The 21,778-nt window shown below is 40.7% G+C and overlaps 1 protein-coding gene across 2 annotated transcripts in view; it reads left to right on the top strand.

Moving 5' to 3' along the window:
- dock1 (dedicator of cytokinesis 1) overlaps window positions 1–21,778 on the top strand; it is a 284,293-nt gene that overhangs the window by 63,879 nt on the left and 198,636 nt on the right. For both annotated transcript variants that reach the window (XM_053685217.1, XM_017483522.3), the window contains exons 13-18: window positions 4,921–5,046; window positions 5,412–5,536; window positions 7,726–7,824; window positions 8,635–8,707; window positions 17,467–17,570; window positions 19,002–19,185. In XM_053685217.1, the coding sequence (XP_053541192.1) occupies window positions 4,921–5,046; window positions 5,412–5,536; window positions 7,726–7,824; window positions 8,635–8,707; window positions 17,467–17,570; window positions 19,002–19,185 (711 nt within the window). The remainder of the gene's footprint in view (window positions 1–4,920; window positions 5,047–5,411; window positions 5,537–7,725; window positions 7,825–8,634; window positions 8,708–17,466; window positions 17,571–19,001; window positions 19,186–21,778) is intronic.

The raw sequence follows: 21,778 nt of genomic DNA, 5'->3' as shown, positions 1-21,778 counted from the left end.
CCTGCCTGAAATGCTGACAAGTCAAATGCACAGCTGCCAGAGAAGCTAGTATAACCTTTTTTTTTTTTTTCGTCCCTCCTTGCTATTTATTTCCTCCCTGCTGTTTAATCTTTTCTCTCCTGCTCAATTTAGACTAGTAATAAGCATTTAAAGTTTGGATTTGAGATTAAAACATAGGAAAAATGCACGTCTCTTGCAGGCCTGCATGGCTAAAACTCTCATATGAGGGCGGCCTCAGGAAGAAAAGCGACGTACGGACTGGTTTGGGAGGGTTACTTTAAAAATGTCTTCTTAATAGTGTTCTGAACAGTGTTACTATGAATGCAGTCTTTAATACACTGTAAAAGACACTATTAGCATCACATAAATATATATAATTTCCTACATTCTTTTGAATGTCCATGGAATAAAAGAAGTATTAGATGCCACGAGTGTATCTTGTGCCATCATTTACACATATGAATGGACGTGTAATAGGAAGCAATGTGATGACAGGAATTAAAAATGACCTTATATGGCCATGGGAGTTGTTTCGACTAAGGACAGCTGTCATTTGCTGCTATTGTCAAGCAACTATTTGATGCTGTACACAGGAGCGCTTCACATTTTCACTTTCCAGAAGAGGGCTGTGCCTTTTAAGCTCGTGCTTCGGATACTACGGCAACAACAAATCAGGAGAACCAGTATGACTGTCGTTGTAAATACCGGTGTTCAACCCTATATGGATGAACCAGAACGTATGAATTATACAGACCGTAAGCGTTTTCAGGTTAGAGTTCAGTACAGTAATTCATCATTTTGTGAACAGAAACTTCGGCACAAGTTTAACAGAAAAATAAACTAAAGACAATCCAAAGAAAGGGCACAACCTTCTAAGCTGACTAAATTAACCATTACAGGGTCAGATTCAGACGGAAGAAAGGCTCACTTAATATTTGCCTTCTCCACAGTACATGTAATGTATTGTAATGTATTGTATTGTATAATGTCCTATATCACTGTGTCATGGAGATGTTCAGGTTCAGAAAAAAAAGAAACTGCTAGAAGCTTGTGTAGTGTTCATTCATAGCTCTCCGGCTGTTAAACCTCTCCGAGTTTTATCACAGAGGAGACTTGAAAAAACGAATCCCATTCAAATGGGACTATTCTGTAAATTTTTACATTTTTTAATTTAAAAAATTTCAGCCTCTGGTCCTACTGCGGTCCAAAAAAAAGTTTTTTTTTTTTTTTTTTCTCCCAAACGTCTGCCTCAATAGGCAGCGACAGCACCACGTCACAAGTTAACAAATTTAAAATAAAATCTATTAACTGTCTTGTTTTATTTTGTGTCATGCCACATTAACTCCAATTATGATAGTTTGAGAAGTGTTACTATTTGATTAGATGGTTACTTAATGAGTACTAGTGTTGTTAACTTCCCTAATTTAAACGTCGTGTGCGTCTTTAGCTTGGTTTGGCCTCTCGTTACTTCATTGCTCTCTGTGCCGTGTCTGTTCCAGCTGGGGTGCGGTGGGTTCACGACCAGCTGAATTTGTTATGATGCAAAAGCTAACTGTGTGCTTGTGTCATGCCATTTGGATCTCTGACGCACTCAATGCTGACACGGAGAAAGAGAGATGGACAAACTCAGATTTAAGCACGCTTATGCGTTGACACACCTTTCTGCTCACTGTTGCATAATTGTTAATTGCTTAATTATGAAATATTTTAATACCTGGTGATGAGTGATGTTAAAAATGAGCTGGAAATGTAGGTCGGGGGTTATAAAAATAGCATTTAAAGCTCCTCTTACATTTAAGTGCAGGCTTTTAACTGTCTTGGATGGTTTTGAAAGCAATGAATCCAGACTGCACTTCTTAATTGTTTTATAAGCGATCGCTAATGGTGGTGTTGTGAAATAGTGCAGCTGATCGAGGTTGTGTGTGGAAGTGAGAGAGAAAAAACTGCACAGAGATTGTGCGCAGTAATTAATTAGAGCACCGATGAAGATTATTTAAATAAAGAGCCTCAGCGCAGTGAGGCAGTGTGGAAACACCTGTCTGTCAGGATGCCGGCACATTTAATAGCCCACATGAGGTTATTTAAAAAAAACAAAACTGGGTTACAGATCTTGTATTGTTTTATTTCTTGTTATTTTTATGAAATTATTTATGCAGAATGTGCAGTTATCAAATATCATTTGATATTTATTATTAAAATATCATTAAGGAGTAAGTGATATTAGGAAGCATCATGAATGTGTGTCAGTGACGTACTGCTATTCATTTGCTTATTAGGAATTTAAATATATAGTATTTTGTGTGAAAATTATTAGTTGATGCTAAAATATTACTCGGACCTTAATGAAAGAATATGTAGAAAATAGGTTTAGTTTATGTATTGGTATGTTTGTGTTTGTATTTTGAATCCCAAAGTGGTCATGCACTAAAATCTTCTGGCAAGCAATAAAAGAATTATTTATATTTATATATATATATATATATATATATATATATATATATATATATATATATATATATATATATATATATATGTATATATAATATAAATATATAATGCATACATGTCTACCAGACTATTTGGAAGCTCAGAAAAGCCACGAGTTATTTATTTATTAATGAATTTATTTGTTTTGGTGATCTTAACACAAGTTGTATTTTCAAGATCACAGCATAATTTTTTCTTGTGCTCCCAAAATGAGTTGTTTTCTCGAGATCACAATTTATGATTGCGATCTCGCCATAACAGTATGATAATATTTAGAAGTTATTTTTCGGACATCACACAGCAGTAGCATACTACTCACCACGTCCATCACCGTCACACTGAACACCGGCGCTCCCCAGGTCTGCATGATCAGTCCACTGCTGTTTGCACTGCTGACTCATGAGTGTGCTGCAGAGTACGAGTACACTTCAAATCAAAGTTTGCTGGTAATATTGCAGTTGTGGATCTAATCAGACAGTAATGATAAGTCAGTGAACAGCTTGCAGGAATGGTGTAGAGACAAGAGTCTATCACTTGGAACCAGAGAGTCGATCGTTGACTTCAGGAGGATTCGACTGGATCACGCGCAACTGTGGAGAGAGTCAAAAGCTCCATGTTTCTGGGTGTGCACATGACAGAGGACCTCTCCTGGACTCTCAACATCACCTGCCTAGCCAAGAAGGCCCAGCAACGCTTCCACTTTCTGCAGGGGCTGAAGAGACAAACCCCCCCCCCCCCAGCCAGTCCTTTTATAGATGGACAATACAGAGCGCACTGACCAGCTGTCTTACCGTCTGGTCTGGGACACCCTACAGTGAATTGTGAGGACTGCTGAGAACAAATCGAGGTCTCTCTACCTACCATCGCCGCCTCCTTCAACAGCATTGTGGACGACCCTCTCGTGTATCCAGCATTGTGGACAACCTCTCCTGTCCCACTCATGGACTTGTCACACTACTGTCATCTGGCAAAAGGTACCGGAGCATCCGTGCTACCACCACCAGATTCCGCAGTCTGAATACTCAACACTCTGCTGCCTCCCAGCACTCGCCTGGACTAATCAAAAACTCCCAAAAGCCACCACTGTACATCCATCACGGCATTCCGTCACTTTGTAATGCTGCTATTCGTCACTTTTACTGATGTGACTCTCACTATACCATTATGACAATGTTATAACGCTGTTTTGTTTTCCTGTCTAGTTGACATGCACTGTCCTGTGTGTTTATTGACTTGTGTGTTAAAAAAAATAATGATAATTTTTGTAGAGTTTGCCCTCATCTCACACGGTCATGTATCTGCACCGGGTACCCTGCCCAGTGTATTATGTGTTGCACCATGGTCCTGGGGGAAACAAGATTTTGTTCCAGTGTATACTAGCTATATAGAAGAATGATGACAAAACAAACACACACTTGACTGCTAGCATTACATCGTCGTGGCCAGTGGCACACTGTCATATATTGGTGTTCTGGCAATATTGCAGAAATGACGTAATATTCCTGAAGATTTTAACCACCATTTGTCTTGTGAGCAGCAAACCATTTAGGCCATGGAGATGACTCGGCTCTTCAAATTGTCTGGCAATGAATCACTAGTGTCACCTTCATAAGTGATGGACACTAATCTGGAAATTGTCTAGCACTGAAAAACATACAGATGGATGGATAGATAGATAGATGGATAGATTAGTAGTACTTCAATGAACCCCAAGGCAAAAGCTGGGGAAAAAAGTCAATCTCCATGCAGTCATCCAAGCTCAGGGTCAAACCTAGGATCGTAGAGCTGTAAGGCAGCAACGTTATACCCACACCAGATATTCCTGCCTATTTCAGTCCCTGATTAAAACTGATATGCTCATCCCTGATGTACAGCATGTACCTCTAATCTTTTCGGCATCATGATAAAAAGAAGTTGTGACCTCGAGCAAACCTTGTTGACTTTCTGGGCTTCGGTAATACTAGTATTGTCAAGTATTATTCATCACTACAGGACCATCTGCTCTGTGGAGTTATTAGTGCATTGTGGCTTTACAAACCTGGTATTGTTTACTCAAGTCCAGTATTCAACCTGTGTAGCAGACATTAAATATTTATTGTACTATAAAATAAAGGGCTACAGCTTTTTCTTTCCAAGTATGCCATTTTTCAGCGTACACCTCCTAGCAGTAAGCATGTTATGGGAATTCAGTTTATAACTACATATGGACCTCTCTAATGTTCAGTCTCTCTGGTGAAGAAATGCCTCAATGCGCTACAGTATTAAGGGTCACATTATAAATAGATATTTACAGATGAGGTACATATCTTATACAAGCATTTTATATCCTGCAGAGTTTCCCAAAGGTCTGGCCAATACACCATTTTTGTGTGCTTGTTACTTGCAGAAAGTCTGAGTGTGTGTAATTCCCCACCCTGTCTCTGTTTTGCTTAGGGCTTTGGGTCACACTGAAGCTGTTACCCGGTGATATCCATCAGATCCGGAAGGATTTCCCCCACCTGGTGGACCGCTCCACTGCCGTTGCCCGCAAAATGGGCTTCCCAGAGATCATCATGCCAGGTGCAAATGAAACCCATTAATCACCCCAAATCCCTGCACCCTTTTCCTTTTCCTCTCCGCCGGCTTGTGTGCTTTACGTTTGTTAAGCACGCACCTGCTTCTGCACACCGAGGGTTTTAATTCTGATAAATACTTTTATAGAGGTCAATTAAACAGATAAGAGCGACGCTATAAAGGTTGAGAATAGTGTTCAGTGTGAACTGAGAGAAACCTGCTCACCACAGTGCCGTGCTCTTTAAGGTTTTATGTCCATTAGTGATTTCTCACGCTCGAGTGTGTCTATTTTTTTTTTTTTTTATATATATACTCAGCACCTGTTCTATGTTCCTATATTTTGGAGAAGTAAGCTGCTGTCATGTTTTCAGGTGACGTTCGTAATGACATTTATGTGACGCTGACTCACGGGGACTTCGATAAAGGCAGTAAAACCACGCCCAAGAACGTGGAAGTCACCATGTCTGTGTATGATGAGGAAGGCAAGAGACTGGAGGTATATAATGAGACTTGGTGCTCTCTGTTAAGCGCACACACACACGCACACACACACATACGCACGCACACTGTTCTCAGTTGCCAGGTGAGCAGTCTGCTGTTGCCCACCTGCCCTTTAAAGATGTTGAGAAGGAGACTCTGCTAAACCATCTGCCCTCCGTCTGTCACCCCCATCCAACCCCCCCATCCCCCCCCGCGCTCTGTCTGCATTTCTATCGCTTTCTTTCTGTCTCTCTTTTTATTTCCATCTCACAAACAATTCTAACACACAAATATGTTAAATCCTAAATGTCTTCTCACTTTAGTTGTGTTGAGGAAGCAGTGTACCGTTCTACATACTCAATAAATTCCCATTTGAGATTCAACCACAGTAAACTAGTACGAATGAATTCGTTAACTGCTTGTGTATAATGTCAGTTTCAGGGCAAGTACGTTTTTTTTATTTTTTTATTTTTTTTATTTATACATTTAATTAGAGAATTGATCTACAATAAAAAATTTGTAAATGAGACTAGGCTTTTTTATTCAGTATATTTTGTGATTGTTTAAAAGTAGTACATTTTATTCTTTTTTCTAAAACACATACATATTCCAATTATAATAAAACAGTGAAATTAATTCTGACAGCCTCTATCCACACCCCCCCCCCCCCCCCGTCTTTCTATCTCTGTGTGTGTCTCTGACCTTCTCTCCCCCCCCCCCCCCCCCTCCCCCCCTCCCCCACTGTCTCTGTTAGATGGCTGGCCAGCTTGGAGCTCTTAATTAGTGCCTGTCTTTAAGTGATGATTGATGGGGCTAAGTAGGGGTGTGTGTGTGGGGGGGGGTGACTTAGAGAATTAACCAGGTGTTTTAGTGGGCTGCCCTTTCCTTACCCGATCGCAGCCTTAACTTGCACCAAAAAAGTATTTTAAAAAAGTATATTTTTGCAGTCGCACATTTTGAAATTAAAAATATTTTTTAAAGAATTACAAAACAAAATATTGATTAAATATTGAATTGTTTGATAACAAGAGTGGAGTTTGAAAGGATGTAGCAAGAGAGTCACATGAAACAGTTATAACGTGGTATTTACTCGACTTATAATTAACACAAAATGCACCAGAACTAAATGTACTGAATCTTTTTTCTTGTCAAAAAGAACGAAAAAGGATGGTCTTGGTTTAGGGCTGTACTATTCTAACCGCAGGGTGCGCTCGCTTTGGGGAAATGGCCAAATGGGTTTTTATCTTAGCTCTTTTATTTATTTATGTTTTAAAATTTTTATTTTAGTGAATACATTAATTACATTAAATGAATATTTAAGTTATTAATAGTGGCGTTATAAATACATTAGTCAGACCCCAAGGATTTAGCGATTTTGCAGAATCAAAGAACCCGGAAATTAACGCAAAATCAACAAACTCCGAGAAGCTTCCAATTTTTAAAAATTCACGCAGATTTGGGCCGAGACGCGTCGTACGATGTCATTCAGCCAAAGCCCTCTTCGAATCACGTGCGCCGAACATGAATACAGCTAAAAGGTCTCATTTACCAGCAAACATCACTGAGAAAGATGAAACAATTTGGAATTTCGCCAATTCATGTAGTTTTCCGCAAAAAAGCACAAAAAAAACCCTCCCAAGTTGAATCGCAAATTTTGAAAAAAGCTGCCGCAAAATCTGGCTTTTTTTTTTTTTTTTTTTCGCTACAGCAACTGTGCGAAATCTTGTACGGACTGATAAGTGTATATCCATTCAGAAGAGACCGATCAGGTGCTGAAAAACAAGAACAAGCTTGAAAAGGACAAAGACTAGAAATTAAGACAAAAGACAAAGCTTACTCGGAATATTTATGTACAGTTTGGACTGTTTTGTGTGATTTGTGAAAAATGTGTATTGTGTTTGTTGTGATGTTTTGTATTATATCCTTACTATATACAATACTATCTGTGTCTATATCTGTATCAAAAAGGGGTGTGGTATGAACCACTAGATACATAGGAATATGCTGGAAAAATCCCAGAGGTAGAAATGCCAGCATGGTCGGAGACAGTGAGAGTTCCTCAGCTTCAGCTACATCACTCCAGTCACATAAATGGTGCCACTTATGAATACCACTGATTTTGATGAAAATGATGTGTTTTTTTTTTTTTTTTTTTAAATGATGTGTTTTTTTAAGTTTGGTAAATTCACCGTGTGCCTGTTGCAGAACGTGATCTTCCCCGGTGCCGGAGATGATGGAATTACAGAGTACAAGTCTGTGATTTACTATCAGGTCAAACAGCCGCGCTGGTTCGAGACCATCAAGGTGAGAAAGCGCCGAGTTTGTACTGTTGCAGTTCTGCTACACAGATTTAAACCCAAAGTGAAAAGTACAAACAAGTCCAGACGCTTTCATCTTCCTCAGAATAATTGAATGCGCATATAGTATGCAAAAAGACAGAGCATTTATTTTGTCAGGAAGTGCCGAGTCGAGGAAACGAATGAAGCCCCGTTTAAGGAGCAGTGAATCAGCAGCAGCTGTTGGCAGTGCTTTCTGTTTTTCACTGCTGCTGGAATTTCATCTTTTTCATCTGCTTCTTTATAATTGTCTGGCAAATTCCTCGTAAGAATCTTTCAGATATCATTAAATAAAGGCACCGCTTGTGTATTTCTTCATACAAAGGAAAGGTCGATGAAATATCTCATGTAAATCTAATAATAAATGGATTGAGAAGCATTATTTCCCATAGAAAACCATATAATCATCGATATGGTGAAGATGCTTATTTAGTATTTATGGAAAGCGTGTACTGGAAAGCTTGCACTTTGTAACAGTCGGTCAGAAAGCTTTCTGACGCAGGAGAACAAACCACCCAGGCGCGGAATATTTTCTTGCATCAGCACATAATGCCATGTTCTATTCCTGACATGTTGCATATATTAATGTTCCTGCTCTTTTAGACTCTATTTGTGGCTATTTCAAGACCTTTTAATGTGTGCGTGAGTGTGTGTGAACTCGTTTTTGAGAGTCCGTATTTGTGTTTTTAATGATCAGTCTATCAGCACAGTAGAGAGAGAGTGTGTGTGTGTGTGTGCATGTGTATGTGTCTTAAAGGTTTTTTCCCCCCTGTCCCAGGTGGCTATCCCTATTGAGGATGTTAACAGGAGTCATCTGCGATTCACTTTCAAACATCGCTCTTCTCAGGATTGTGAGTGCCAGTCTAAACACACACACACACACACACACACACACACACGTCCAACACATCAGTGATGCATCCCACACGTTACACCACTGGGACTGCGTGTCTACCAAAAAGGACAAATATGTATGATTCACTGCTGTTGATTTCCATTTCCACACACACACACACACACACACACACACACACACACCTCTACATCTGAACACATATATTTTTATTTATTTTTATTTTTTTAAAGTAGAATAGTGACCCGAATTCAAAGTGTTTCACTCATAAGCTTAAGCAGTGAACAGCGTTGTAAAAGCTTTTCTATAAAGACGTGGGCACGCTGTAGTATCTAGGGTATGTCGAGAAATGTTACGTTCTACTTCTCTGCTTTTCTTAAGTGTTAGAAACGCAGCCGACAGATAGCCATAAACATAAGCAGTACAGGAAATGACTTGAAATGTGCTGGCTAATTTCAGGTCCTGAGGAATCTGGGTAGCGGTTAATAGTCTCAAACACAGTATTTTCAGATAAAACGTGTACAGTGATGTGAAAAAATACGTACACCCCATGGAAATTGTTGGCTTTTTAGACATATTTGGACAAGCAAACATTTGATCCTCTTTGAAACAGTGCCTATTAATGAAGTTGGTATACGTGAACAAAACCACAAGGAAAATTAGCTTTTTCAGTCATTTATTCAACAGAAATATCAATAGATGTGATATTCTTCTGTGGGAAAAGTAAGTATACACTTGGCCTCAGAAGATTGCCCCCTTTAGTAGAAATAACTGTAGGCGTTTCGCTTAATTGTCCACCAGTCTCTGATATCGGCTTGCTGGAATTTTTGGCCACTCGTCCATGCAATATTCTTTCAGTTGCAAGATGTTTGAATGTTTTGCATGTATCGACCTTTTCAAATCCTCCCACAACCTTTCAATGGGATTCAAATCCGGGCTTTGACTAGGCCAGTCCATAACCCTCCGTTTCTTCTTTTTGAGCCATTCCTCAATGGATTTGCTAGTCTGCTTAGGATCATTATCCTGTTGAAATGTCCACTTTCCGATCAACTTTCGGACTGATGGCCTCACATTATCTTCGTGCAGTTTTTGATGTGATGCAGAATTCATAGTTGAATAAATGGATGCAAGCTGTCCAGCCCCTGGCGCAGTGAAGCAACCCCAAACCATTACATTTCCACCGCCGTGCTTCGCAGGTGGTATGAGGTGCTTCTCCTGAAAAACTGTCAAAATCCTCTTCAAAGAGGATCAAATGTTTAGTTGTCCAAATATGTAAAAAAAAAAAAAAAAAAAAAAAAAAAAAACCCAACAACTTCTATGGGGTGTACTTATTTTTTCACACGGCTGTAAAGTAGTAGCAACAGAAGCGACACCAAAATTTTCACCTTTTGTTCGATTTTATAATTAATTGATTAATCTATGGCAAACGGGCATCAGGTGATTTATTATTTATTTATTTACTTTCCCCTAGTATGATGTGCCTTTTGGACAAGATGGAGTTTGAAAAAGTACAAACAGGCCCAACTGTTTCATCTTTTTCAGGATAACTGATGCATACATAGTATGCAAAAATATAAACCCCCCCCCACACACACACACTCACACACACACACACACACACCACATGTTATATAGACTGAGTGGGAACAGTTAGAAGTCCCTCCATGTTTTTCAAGAATAGAGCTTGCGCTTGTAGTCCCCAGGTCACTCTGACGTCGTGAACACAAAATGAGAAGCTAGAGTTATTTTTGAAGAGAGCTAGAATTTGATTCCTAAAATGTCATGTGCTTTTGAGTGTGGCTCAGTCAGAAAAGTGTTCATGGCCATATATTTTTGTTGCATATCATTGAATCAGACACCTTTCCAAGACAACAGAAGACACTTGCATTTGCAGGCGATTAAAAGAGGGTTAGTTGTTCTTAGGAGCTCTGTCTTCCCGGTGCTTATTTCATCTCGACTAAGTAGCTGACTATCATGCCAGTGAAGTTGGGTAACTTTAACAGGATTAAACCTGCTAGTTAGGTAACATGTCTAATTTATAGTGCTTCGACAGACCTTCATAGCTTGAAAAACATCCACATTAACAAACTAACTAGATAGCTAGGTCCTATTTCTTACTGCGGAGTTGCCTATAATGGACTCGTGTAGCTAGCTAACTTTATTCAGATAGCTGTTTATCTGGATTGCGGATCAGTTTATGGCATCTGGTTGAGCAGTACCTTGGCATCCATTGCCACGACGTCACTGAAGTTGTAACTGTAAAATATTACGCCTCGATCATGCCCGAAGTACAGTATAAACACCCCGTGAGATATGTATAGATGTCAGGCTTTTGCAGGCTAGACCACCGCTTAACATCATTTAGCTAATATCAGTCTGATTGCTATATAAAATTCTTGATGGATTCTTCTGTCAGATTATAACCAAGTGCCATCAGGTTGTAGATACTCGGGTCTCTTTGCAGCCAGATAGCTCACAGTTCTCTTTGTGTATGCAAACACTAACAAGGTGTACCTTTTTTTAAAAAATTATTTTGTATTTATTTTTTTTAAGCAAATTTTCATGTTGAGGAAAACTCCACCTCTTGCAGGTTTTTAGCTTAGACAGTTCATATCCATGTGTTTTTTGTTTTTTTTTACATGTGGCTTTGGATGGACACAGTGGTACCTATTTTCCATTAAATGTGTTTGTTTTTATGTGTAGTCTGTTATTTGGTTCCTGGGTAACTGCAGTGAACCACAGTGGTGATAGTGCTAAGCCATCTTCAGTCTAAGTGTGTGTTAGAGCCGGAGAAAACCTGCTTTGGAGTGTTTATGGGTTTGGATATTTGATGCAATAAACATGCGTAGCATATTAGGGTGTGGGTGTGTGAATAGCTGCGTGTTTGTGTGGATGTAGTACAGTGAGATGTTTTGTGAATGTTTATACTTATAAACCAGGGTGTGTGCGTTGGCAAGCATGCCTCCCCATCTGCTGTGGCATGGTGGTGTAGGTGCTGCTTGGCTGGTAGAAAGCAACGTAGTAAAACAATCAATTAAGGAAGCCAGCAAGCCTGCTGTTCCATACACACCCTCCTGAAACACACACTGTTACGTGTTCGATTATGACGAGACGCCGGTGATGGTGACGGATGCTGCAGCTGGGGTGTGGTATAATATTTCTATAATCTGGAAAATTTCTCAGTGTGTTTTTTTTTTCTTTCTTTTACATATTGTGAGAATGACCTTGAAGGTGAGATTCAGTAGAGGAAAGAAGACAGCAAAAACCCTCAGAAGCGTTTTAATTAAGGACTATTTATAACGCTTTGTTGAACTCTTGAGTCTGATCGGTCACAGTTTTAATTTTCTAGAACTGCACGTCTCTGACAGTATTACAGGCGGTAATTGAGTTTACCGGCATGGTAGCGTAGTGGTCAGCACGTTCGCTTCGTACCTCCAGGGTTGGGGGAGCGCCTCCCGTCTCCCGGAGTTCTCCCCATGCTTTGGGTGTTTCCTCGGACTACTCCGGTTTCCTCCCCTAGTCCAAAGACATGTAGGCTGATTGGTATCTCTAAATTGTCCGTGTGTGTGATTGTGCCCGCGATGGGTTACGCACCGAGTTCCCTGGGATAAAATTTAAAAACATGTCAATCTTTAATAAAGTAAAAAATGTAATCGTTTGCAAACATTGGCATTACGTTGGCGCGCACACACACACACACAAGCCCTTCATGACAACTGAGAAGCATTTCTAAACTTGTCTTCTCGTACTTGCAAGAACTTTGATCGTTTTGTTATGGTAACACCAGAGTCAAGTGACACCGATGTTCGTTGGCATTGATACGACACTTTCCATTCCATTTCCGTCACGTTTGAACGATGTGCAAATGGCATCGAGAGAAAATGTGACACCACTTGTCAAGACAGTGTTTAAATATTATTACATTAAGTCAAGTTTAATTTGAGTATTTATAGAGCTATTTGCAATTTTTCCCCGGTTTCTGTAAAAGATTGACAATTTTATGACAGCGTACTGACAGTAAAGCATTTTCTTCTGATGTTAAACGAAGGTGACTTTGGTTTAGCAAGAATGTGTTGGTACACCTTAAAACCTGACCTAGAAAAGGAAAAAAGATGCATGCTTTATAAATGTTTATGTAGGTCACTTGCCACGAGGTGCTTGTGATCATTAAGTGTAACCATAAGAACACCAGCTTTACGTTAATGTGATGCCATGTGACAATTTGTAAATAAACCGAACGGGCTGTTAAGGTGGCTGGATCTGAATTCTCCTCCAGTTCTGTAACATTTCTCTGTCCTCTATTTCAAATTTGACATTTCTTGGTGGAGTTTTTTTCATTTGTGGCCAAGTGTTGCATAAGTGATGACCGCTATTGAAATGCCACTCGCAGTTAACTGTACGCATATTTCTTTACTTTGTGCTGCTCTTTATTCATTTTATTTCTGACTCCAGTTCATATTTCTTCTTCAGAAATACATCCAATATTTTTGATATGATACATTTACACTTAAGTCTTTTGTATAAAAAAAAAAAAAAAGAAACTACCAAATGTAGTTCCTTTTTTTTTTTTTTTTTTTTTATAGAAAAGGTTTAAGTGTAAATGTATCTTATATCAAAAATCTTCTATATGATGCATATACCAAAGAAGGTCAGTAGTGATCCACTGATCAAAATCAAGCAGTTGATTTGATTTTGATCATCAATATTTGGAGGAGCCTGCCATTTTTTCAAAATTACTGTGGATTTGGTCCAAGTGTGACGTCATCACGACGCGTCGAACATGCGTACAGCTAATTGACTGACAAACATCACGGTGAAAGACCGTGCAAACCAAGCCGCAACGATCACCGAAAAATTCCACGAAATCCTGTACAGACTGACTGATAACACTAATCTTTTCGACAGAATTCTAGTGTTGATGTGTGCAATCTTTGAGAAACCACACCATTAATTTACGAAAGTTCAATCAATTGTACTGTCGCTTTGATTTTTAAGCTATGCACCAGGAATATTACGCTGCAGTTATATGCAGTCTGGTAGGTTTGAGATTTCAACATAGCAACGAGATCTTAGTAGCTTTGCCTTCAGGCTAGCATCGCGTGTTAGATAGCAAAAAGTGTGACGGTTTATAAAGTACATCAGCAATTAGAAGTCTTTTAGGCAGCTGTGGATCAGGTGGTAGAGCGGGTTGTCCACTAATCGTAGGGTTGGCGGTTCGATTCCCGGCCCATGTGACTGCACATACTGAATTGTCCTAGGGCAAGACACTGAACCCCAAGTTGCTAACGATGGCAAGTTAGCACCATGCATGGCAGCTCTGCTACCACTGGTGTGTGAGTGTGTGTGAATGAGAAACCGTGTAAAGGGTTTTGTAGAACCACTAAAGTAAAAACACAAAAAAAAAAACCAAAAGTGCTATTCACCATTACTTTTAAGCATCCAGTCATGGTTTTTACGCTGCATGATTGCCCTTGTTATGAATCTTCTTGCTTTTCTTAACTTCTTGAATGTAGAAGGGTTTTTTTTTTTTTTTTGTATAAAGGAATCGGAGTTTATTTGACTTGTAGTGGATTGTGACACCAAAAGGTTGAATTTGCATAACTTTGAATACAAAAAAAAATCTGACTTTTTAAATGGACAAAACATTTTAAATTTAGCAAACAAGCTGAGTGTTTGGTGAATTTAGCAGAAAACATTGAGCCGAAGATGAGGTATTTTCTGCATTTGTGTTATTTAAATGTACAGAACACAGAAGTACCTGGCTTTTATGACCATATAATACAAACGACTAAATAAAACGCACATCTCAAAAAACTTGCTCATCTTTGATCTCAGCCAGCCCTGCGTGTCTGTCCCTCCATCCGTCACTGTCCATCCCTCTGTCACTTTCTGTCTGTCCTCCATCACTGAGTCATGACTGAACTTTACCAACATGATGGACACGGGAGAACCCACATTCTTCCTTCCAGTAACCATGGTAACGGGAGTTGCGCCGTAACCTCTGTGGCCTCTTCCTTTGCACATCATTATGGTGCTTGTGATTCTGTGCTGGGGTTGAGGTTCTCTGAGAGAGTGTGTGAGTGTGTGAGTGTGTGAGTGTGTGAGTGTGTGAGTGTGTGAGTGTGTGAGTGTGTGAGTGTGTGAGTGTGTGTGTGTGTGTGTGTGTGTGTGTTAGCTGGATTGTGCCTGGTCTCTAGGGATTTTTTTTGCTGGATGATGCAGTGGGTTTGATGGCTGTAGTCACTTGGAAGGCTGACATTTGCAGCACCCCAGGGAGCAGTTTGTCTCAGTTTGAGAGAATTGGAGCAATTTTTCAAACAACAATTTCACCTCTGATTAAACTCAGAAACTCCAATGCACTGTTGGGAGAAGTGCACAGTGCGGCCCAGGTCTAAACTTCTATTACAGCTTTAATAATGTTTAATCAAAAGTGGTCCATGGTCAATAAACGGTGCTTCTTTGGGGGTAATAAACCTTGGTGCTTTTGGAGTCAGTTTTCAGAATTTGAACGGTATGCTTGGTTTATGAGCATTTATGTTTAGTTTGTCATGTTGTTGTTTTTCATTAATAATTTTCTTTAATTTCATTTTTAGCTTCTATACAGAACCCTAAACAAATAGACTTTTCACTTTTACAAAAGATTCCAAGTCAAACTCCTTCTTGGAAGCCAAACCTTTAAGCAGCTGAGCATCTCACATTTAGTGTTAATAATCATATTGATGATCATACTAGATTATTGAGGATTAAATGTCTTGACCGAGGTCCTGGTAGTAATGCCGGCCGATCTTCACGATGAATTTGGTTAATTCGGGTTACAGTTTTAGCATGGGTTTTCTAAATGCTCTAGTCGAGATTGTACGTTTATACGTGCATATTTCAATTTTTTTTATTAAAACATTTTATAAATGCTTTTTAAAGTTTTAAACAAATAACGAAGGAAAAACCGCATCTTCACCTTATAAACACCTTCTATAGTCGGTGCTTCCCCCAACGTTGCGCTCTTAGATTAAAAAAAACATGCAAACAAACGGCAAGATAAACAGGCGACACTTCGCTGTGCGTTGAGCTCATAGCAAATGGCTCAAATGTCAGTTCAGAGATATTGAATTGGTACAGGTTTGAAAAGCCAAATGAACAAGTTTCTGTAAAATCCCATCCTAAGCGGTAATTTGCCAGTGGGAATTACAGCGTTTTCACTCTTCGCGCCTTTTTAAAATAAAAATGAAAGAACTATATATCGTAAATATTGCTCCACCCTGCATGGTAGACTCTGTGATTATTTGGCGAAGATAATTGTTCATTGTTAAATGTAGTATTTGTTCACAATTACAATATGAAAGTTTGTTTATGTGTATCTTGGATAAAATTCATGTGCCCTGCAAAACAAAACAAAACAAAACAAAAAAAAAAACACACCAGAAACCAGAAGATTTGAGAAGCCACCATGTGTCCTCTCGGGTGTGTGATGTCTCTGTGGCTGCATCTATTAAGTCACTCTACTGTGTCACCTTGCAGTGGACAGAGTGCCAAAATATCCTGTGTTATCCAATCCTCCACCCAGGAATGTGGCCAGCCAGCCTCAAAACACAAATTAATCCTTGAATCATGAGCTGTCTGTGTGTAGCCGGTTGTTGGCTTCTGCCACGCTGCCAGCTCCAATTTTACAGCAGAAGTCTCACTGAGGAACTTGGACGTCTCTCTGTGTATAATATTCATCTCCCTCGTCCTTTCTCTGTCCCTCATCCCCCCCCCCCCCCCCCCCGTTTCTCTCTCGCGCTCTCTCTCTGACTGATGGCTCTGGTTTTGTCTGTGTGCACTGGCTGGCTGTGTGGATTTATGAAGCAGGGATGTGGGAGGGTTGTGGTCTGCTGAATGTAAATTGGAGCTTGTTGTGCAGCTCTGATGTATTTAAGCCTAGTTATGGAGACAGAGCTAAACTCTGCCACTCTGTTTATGATAATTCTGGCCTCTTCACCCACTCACACCGTCATGTAGCTAATGTCATTCGCTTGACACATCTCATGGATATTTTTTATGCCGGACTGTTATGCGTTATGCTTTGAATGGTTTTCTTCATGGATTCTCAGTATACGGGTAAAATGTAATATTTAGAGATGAACTGCCTGTGCATAACTCAATGCACCCGGAGCCAAACTACACAGTTGGTGAACTTGGCTAAAGCTAGCCAAGTTGCTAATGTTAAAAATGTGGGTATTTAATTATTTACTTACTAGCTTAGTTATTCACTTGCTAACTTACTTGTGTACTGACTGATCTACTGACTTGCCGGATTACTGGATTAAATTTTGCTGCTAAAATGGCTTACTTGTAATAATTGTGGTGTCAATTTAGAGTAAACTAGCCATGATTATCATGCTCATGCTTCTGTGGATTCTGTAATGCAGTAATGCATCATGTTGGCCTTGTCATTGTTCGATGGCATTTCCAGTTTCTTCTGCTATGCTGTAGACATTGTTAGACTGACTTTTGGCGTTAGTTCTACAGTCTTGGTATCCCTTTAACAAAAACTGTTTTTTTCCCTTTAACAAAAACAAGCTTTTGAGTATAAAGCTCTGAAGTGTGCTGGAAAAGCTTACTCTTGTACAGCTGGGCTTCTAAAAGCTTAGCCCTGTCCCTATAGACCCACTACTGAAACAGTCATTCCTGTTTGTGCTGGATATACACCGGGCTCTCATGGTACAATACCAATGTGTGTGTGTGTGTGTGTGTGTGTGTCTTTCTGTCTTGCTCATGCAGACAAAGACAGGTCAGAGAAGATCTTTGCCTTGTCTTTTGTGAAGCTGATGAGATATGACGGCACTACACTCAGGGATGGAGAACACGATCTGATCGTCTACAAGGTAACTTGCGTGCCCTCTCTCTCACACTCACACACACACACTGACCCGTATTTCAGCGTGTTCACACACCTGGTGACGTGAGCGGCGTATTGAGCGTGCCAGGTCCTGATCATGCTGACCTTGTGCTGCTTAGCCCTTGACCCTGTAATCATTAAACAATTAAGCTTTTTAGGGCCTTCACTTCTGCATTTATGCATATCAAATATCAGAATTATGCTGAGCCTGACCTGGGCATATCCCTATTGAGTTATGCTAATGAGCCGTGAGGATGCGCGCTCGTCCGACCATTGTTAAATCTCCTCCCCTCTTCTGCCTCATCTCATCTGTAACAAAGTCTGCAGTCTCCTTGAGATAAGGACTGTTTTATTTTTAAAGACGGTCTGTTGGAATTTGTATGTAAATTGGTTTTACCTGTTGCTAGTAGTGTGATGGATCATGAGACCACTGTTATAGTTATAAAGGAAAAAATATTTTGATCAGGAAAATCTACGCTATGGCAGCTTCAGTTTACAAGACTAGTTCCGGTTTGAGTGACTGTCACTGAAAATTTTTACCCCGATGAGTGAACGTTCCCTGGTTCGCGCGCACACGGTTTCTAATTGAGACGTTCAGTAAAGCTCTGCAGGGTATCTCGACAAAAGCGCTGCTCTATGCAAGCTGACATTATATACACCCGTAATATACTTAAGTTAGTTGTTGTAGTTAATAACGCAATATGATTCTTTATCCGATTGTCCACAAGGTGTGCATTATTTCCGCATAACAGCACGGCTCGGTTAATATTAATGCGCTTGATTTAAAACTATAGTTTCCTCAGCACCTTGTCTTTGAAATTCCAGCCCTGATGAGGCTGCTTCTGCAATCCCGCTTATGCGGGTATTATTTTTGTTTGTTCCTGGTTTTGCTATTTTCTATTGAATGTGTTCGTTTCTATTTCCCAGAGTACAAAACTCAAAACTAGAAGCCTAATTTGACCCTGACCAGACGGTTACAGAGGATGAATCCGTGAATGTTTTACATGCATTGCGTGAACATGGTCCTTATTTCTCCAAAAAGCTTCTACTACATATGAAAGTCAAAATGTCTTGCGTAGACAATTTATTATTATAATTTTTTTTCCCCCGAGCATCCTGTGGGATCCCAGTCCGATACACACCTCAAGTTACAACTGGATGCCCTGTGAACCTTTTCTAGCATTTTAAACTATTGCTAGAAAAATTAGGGTTACATCCTGAATCTTTGCCATTTAAAATCACCGATTGAAAATATCGTTATATTACATTATGCCTGTATTACCCACTTCTATGGTCTTCTCACATACTTCTCAAGCATTATTGTAAAGGAAATTTGAATTCACCTGGTGAACCTAGCTGCTGCTGGTGTGTATGTGTGTGTGTGTGTGTTTTCATTTCTCTGTGCTCTTGTTTTCAGGCTGAGGCTAAGAAGCTGGAGGACTCCTCTCTCTATCTGAGCCTGCCAGCCACCAAGCTCGAGCTAGAGGAGAAAGGCCACTTCCCCACGGGCAAGGGCTCACAGAGCCTGGGCAACTGTACCATCAGCAAGGACTCCTTCCAGATTGCCACTCTGGTGTGTTCCACCAAGCTCACGCAGAACGGTGAGACACACACACACACACACACACACGGCTCTACTTAGGCTGAGTGCTTTTCTGCATGCCTGCATGGAAAAAAAAAACGGTCCTCCTTCATTCTCCCGTTCCTCTCCTTTCTCAATCTATCATTCATTCTGCCTAGTGAAGGATTGTTTTCTTTATCTTGACTGTCTTTTCCTATTTACGTTCCCTCTCACTCCTCCTCCCTCCTTTTCCATTCCCTCTATTTATCACTCCCTCTTTTCAGTAAGTGTAATCAGCCTGGGGCTGTAGAGACACAGACAGAGAGAGGCAGCAAGAATGGGAGAGGAATGCAAAAAGATGAGAGAAGGGTAGGGAGGGGGATCCTTTACTCCTGTCACTCTCGCTGCATGTGCCTTATTTCCCCTGCGAAAGAAACCTGCGCTTATTAAATACAGGAGAATCCCTTTCTGCAGCCTGGGACCTGGAGACTGGGGCGTGTGAGGTGTGCTGAATTTATGTACGCACACGTGCGCGCACACACACACACACACACGCACACACACACACACACACTGGAAGCAGGCAACAGATCATTAGGACTGGACTGAGATTTGGCCTGAGTGAATCCTCAGCTGCAGCATCACATGCGTTGGGCTTTTGGACTAATCCCACACATCCTAGTATTCTATTGTCCTATTGTGTAGGCAACAGATGAGCTGATTAGATAGTACAGTTGATTTGATCCAAACAGGGTTAAGGTCACAGCAAGGTTAAAGGTCTGAAATGGCTGAGCTTCCTTCCTGTTGAAAGTATATTTTAAGGGAATTTCAGGCATACAAATTGCTGTATATATGTATATCATAGCTGTTGTAATGTAAGTGGTAGCTTACAGGAACTTGAACAGGTGCTCCTCAACAGCGTGTCCTAAAAGTCTCCATACGTAGGAGACTATGTTTGCCAGCACCACGTCGGCTGTTCCTTCGTCAGCGGATGTTCGTAGACGTCCACTTCTTCTCGGTCGGTCCGCAACACTTCCAGTCTTTTTGAATTTGTTAGTAAGTTTGACAACAGTTTTGTGTGTGATGTGCTTGCGATGTTTCCTGTTAAAGTCCATCGCAACCTGAGGTCAATTCTCTGGACTGCACCCAGGTTTGAAACAGCTTTCAGACTCAGCCAAGGAACGTGCCGAACCCTGAGGTCAAGCCGAGCGTGGTGTGGAAAAAATCAGATCCTGGGATCTCAAACATTTGAAATGTGGATTTTTTAAATTTTTTTTGCATTTGATTATACAAATATTATGGAAATACAAATTGTATTCAAACAGTGATTTTTATTCTGACAGACTTAGTAGTGAGCGCATTATTCCCCAAATCTCTGCAACGCTTCTACTCGGATGTGCAAATAAAGGTGGTGAAGGAGAGTCCAGGCGCAGTGTGAGGAGGGAACGAGGAAGTATAGATCATTACAGTCTGATCACACACTGAATGCAGTAAAAGTCAGTGCTGCTCTGCTGCAAACCCTTCCCTCCTGCACCTCCTCTCTTGTTACATGTCTTTTTCTCCTCTGTCGCTCTTTCCGTTCTCACTCTTGATTTTTTTTTTTTTTTTTTTTTTTAAGCTCTGTGATTGATGGATGTCGTAATGGTTCTACTAGAGGGGGAAAAAAATACGTTTTTATTTCATGTGTGCGCTGCCAGCGAATCGAAATTTGCATGTTAAAGTAACAATCCTGCAGCATATCCCACGTTTTCCATGTGATGGCACTCGGGACTTCCCAACGTGTGCCGCAGCACATTTTCTACCTCCGCGCTGATTAGCGCGGCGCTAATGATCAGTGGCGGTGGTGGCCTGCTGGGTTATACGACCCCAGAGCCGGAGCCATGGTCTACACAGCGTTTTAATGAAGAGAAGGGCCGTGCATGCAACATACGGTAATGAGGTCACGGAGGACTTTGCTGATGACTTTTACCGTGCCACGTCGTTGGCCGTCGTAGCCGTCCTCGACAGAGAGAGATTGTTTTGGCCCCCGAAACTGCATTGATCATCATTTCATCCGAACAAAGGGTCATGCTGTGTGGTGGATGTGCTGATCGCGCCAAGCTGAGCGCATCTCTGAATATTACATACGCACGCACACCCACACATCGGCATGTCGGGCTGGAGCACCCTGCCGCTTAAGCTGCACTAGGCCTGGTGTTTTCTGTGCCAGTAGTGCAGGTGAAAATCAGTGCAGCTTGCAGGGGAGCACATGGTTCCGTGTGTGTGCGTGATGGCTCTTTGTGTGTACATGCCTGCTTGCTATGGTAATATTATCTTAAACACGTAATATCAGGAAGCTGGAGGGAAGAACGAAAGCCACCGTTTAGTTTTTATTAAAGAATCGGGCCATTTCTGCCACCGCTAATGCAGCTTCGAAATGAAGACTGACAGAAAGACAGCGCCCATCCTGTCGTCTCTCTCTCTCTCTCTCTCTCTCTCTCTCTCTCTCTCAGCATGACGGCTTTCCCTGACTGCTAATTTTCTTTCTCACTTTCTTGCTGTCTTGCTTTTCTTTCTGGCTTACGCAAACTTTCAGCCAGTTTACTCTGTGCTAGTCTATGTGGTTCATCTCATCTACACATTTCTCTCTCCAT

This window comes from Ictalurus punctatus, chromosome 13 (assembly GCF_001660625.3).
Source record: "Ictalurus punctatus breed USDA103 chromosome 13, Coco_2.0, whole genome shotgun sequence".
Taxonomy (NCBI): Eukaryota; Metazoa; Chordata; class Actinopteri; order Siluriformes; family Ictaluridae; genus Ictalurus; species Ictalurus punctatus.
The sequence above is the reverse complement of the archived record's forward strand: the minus strand, read 5'-3'. Positions and strand labels throughout refer to the sequence as shown.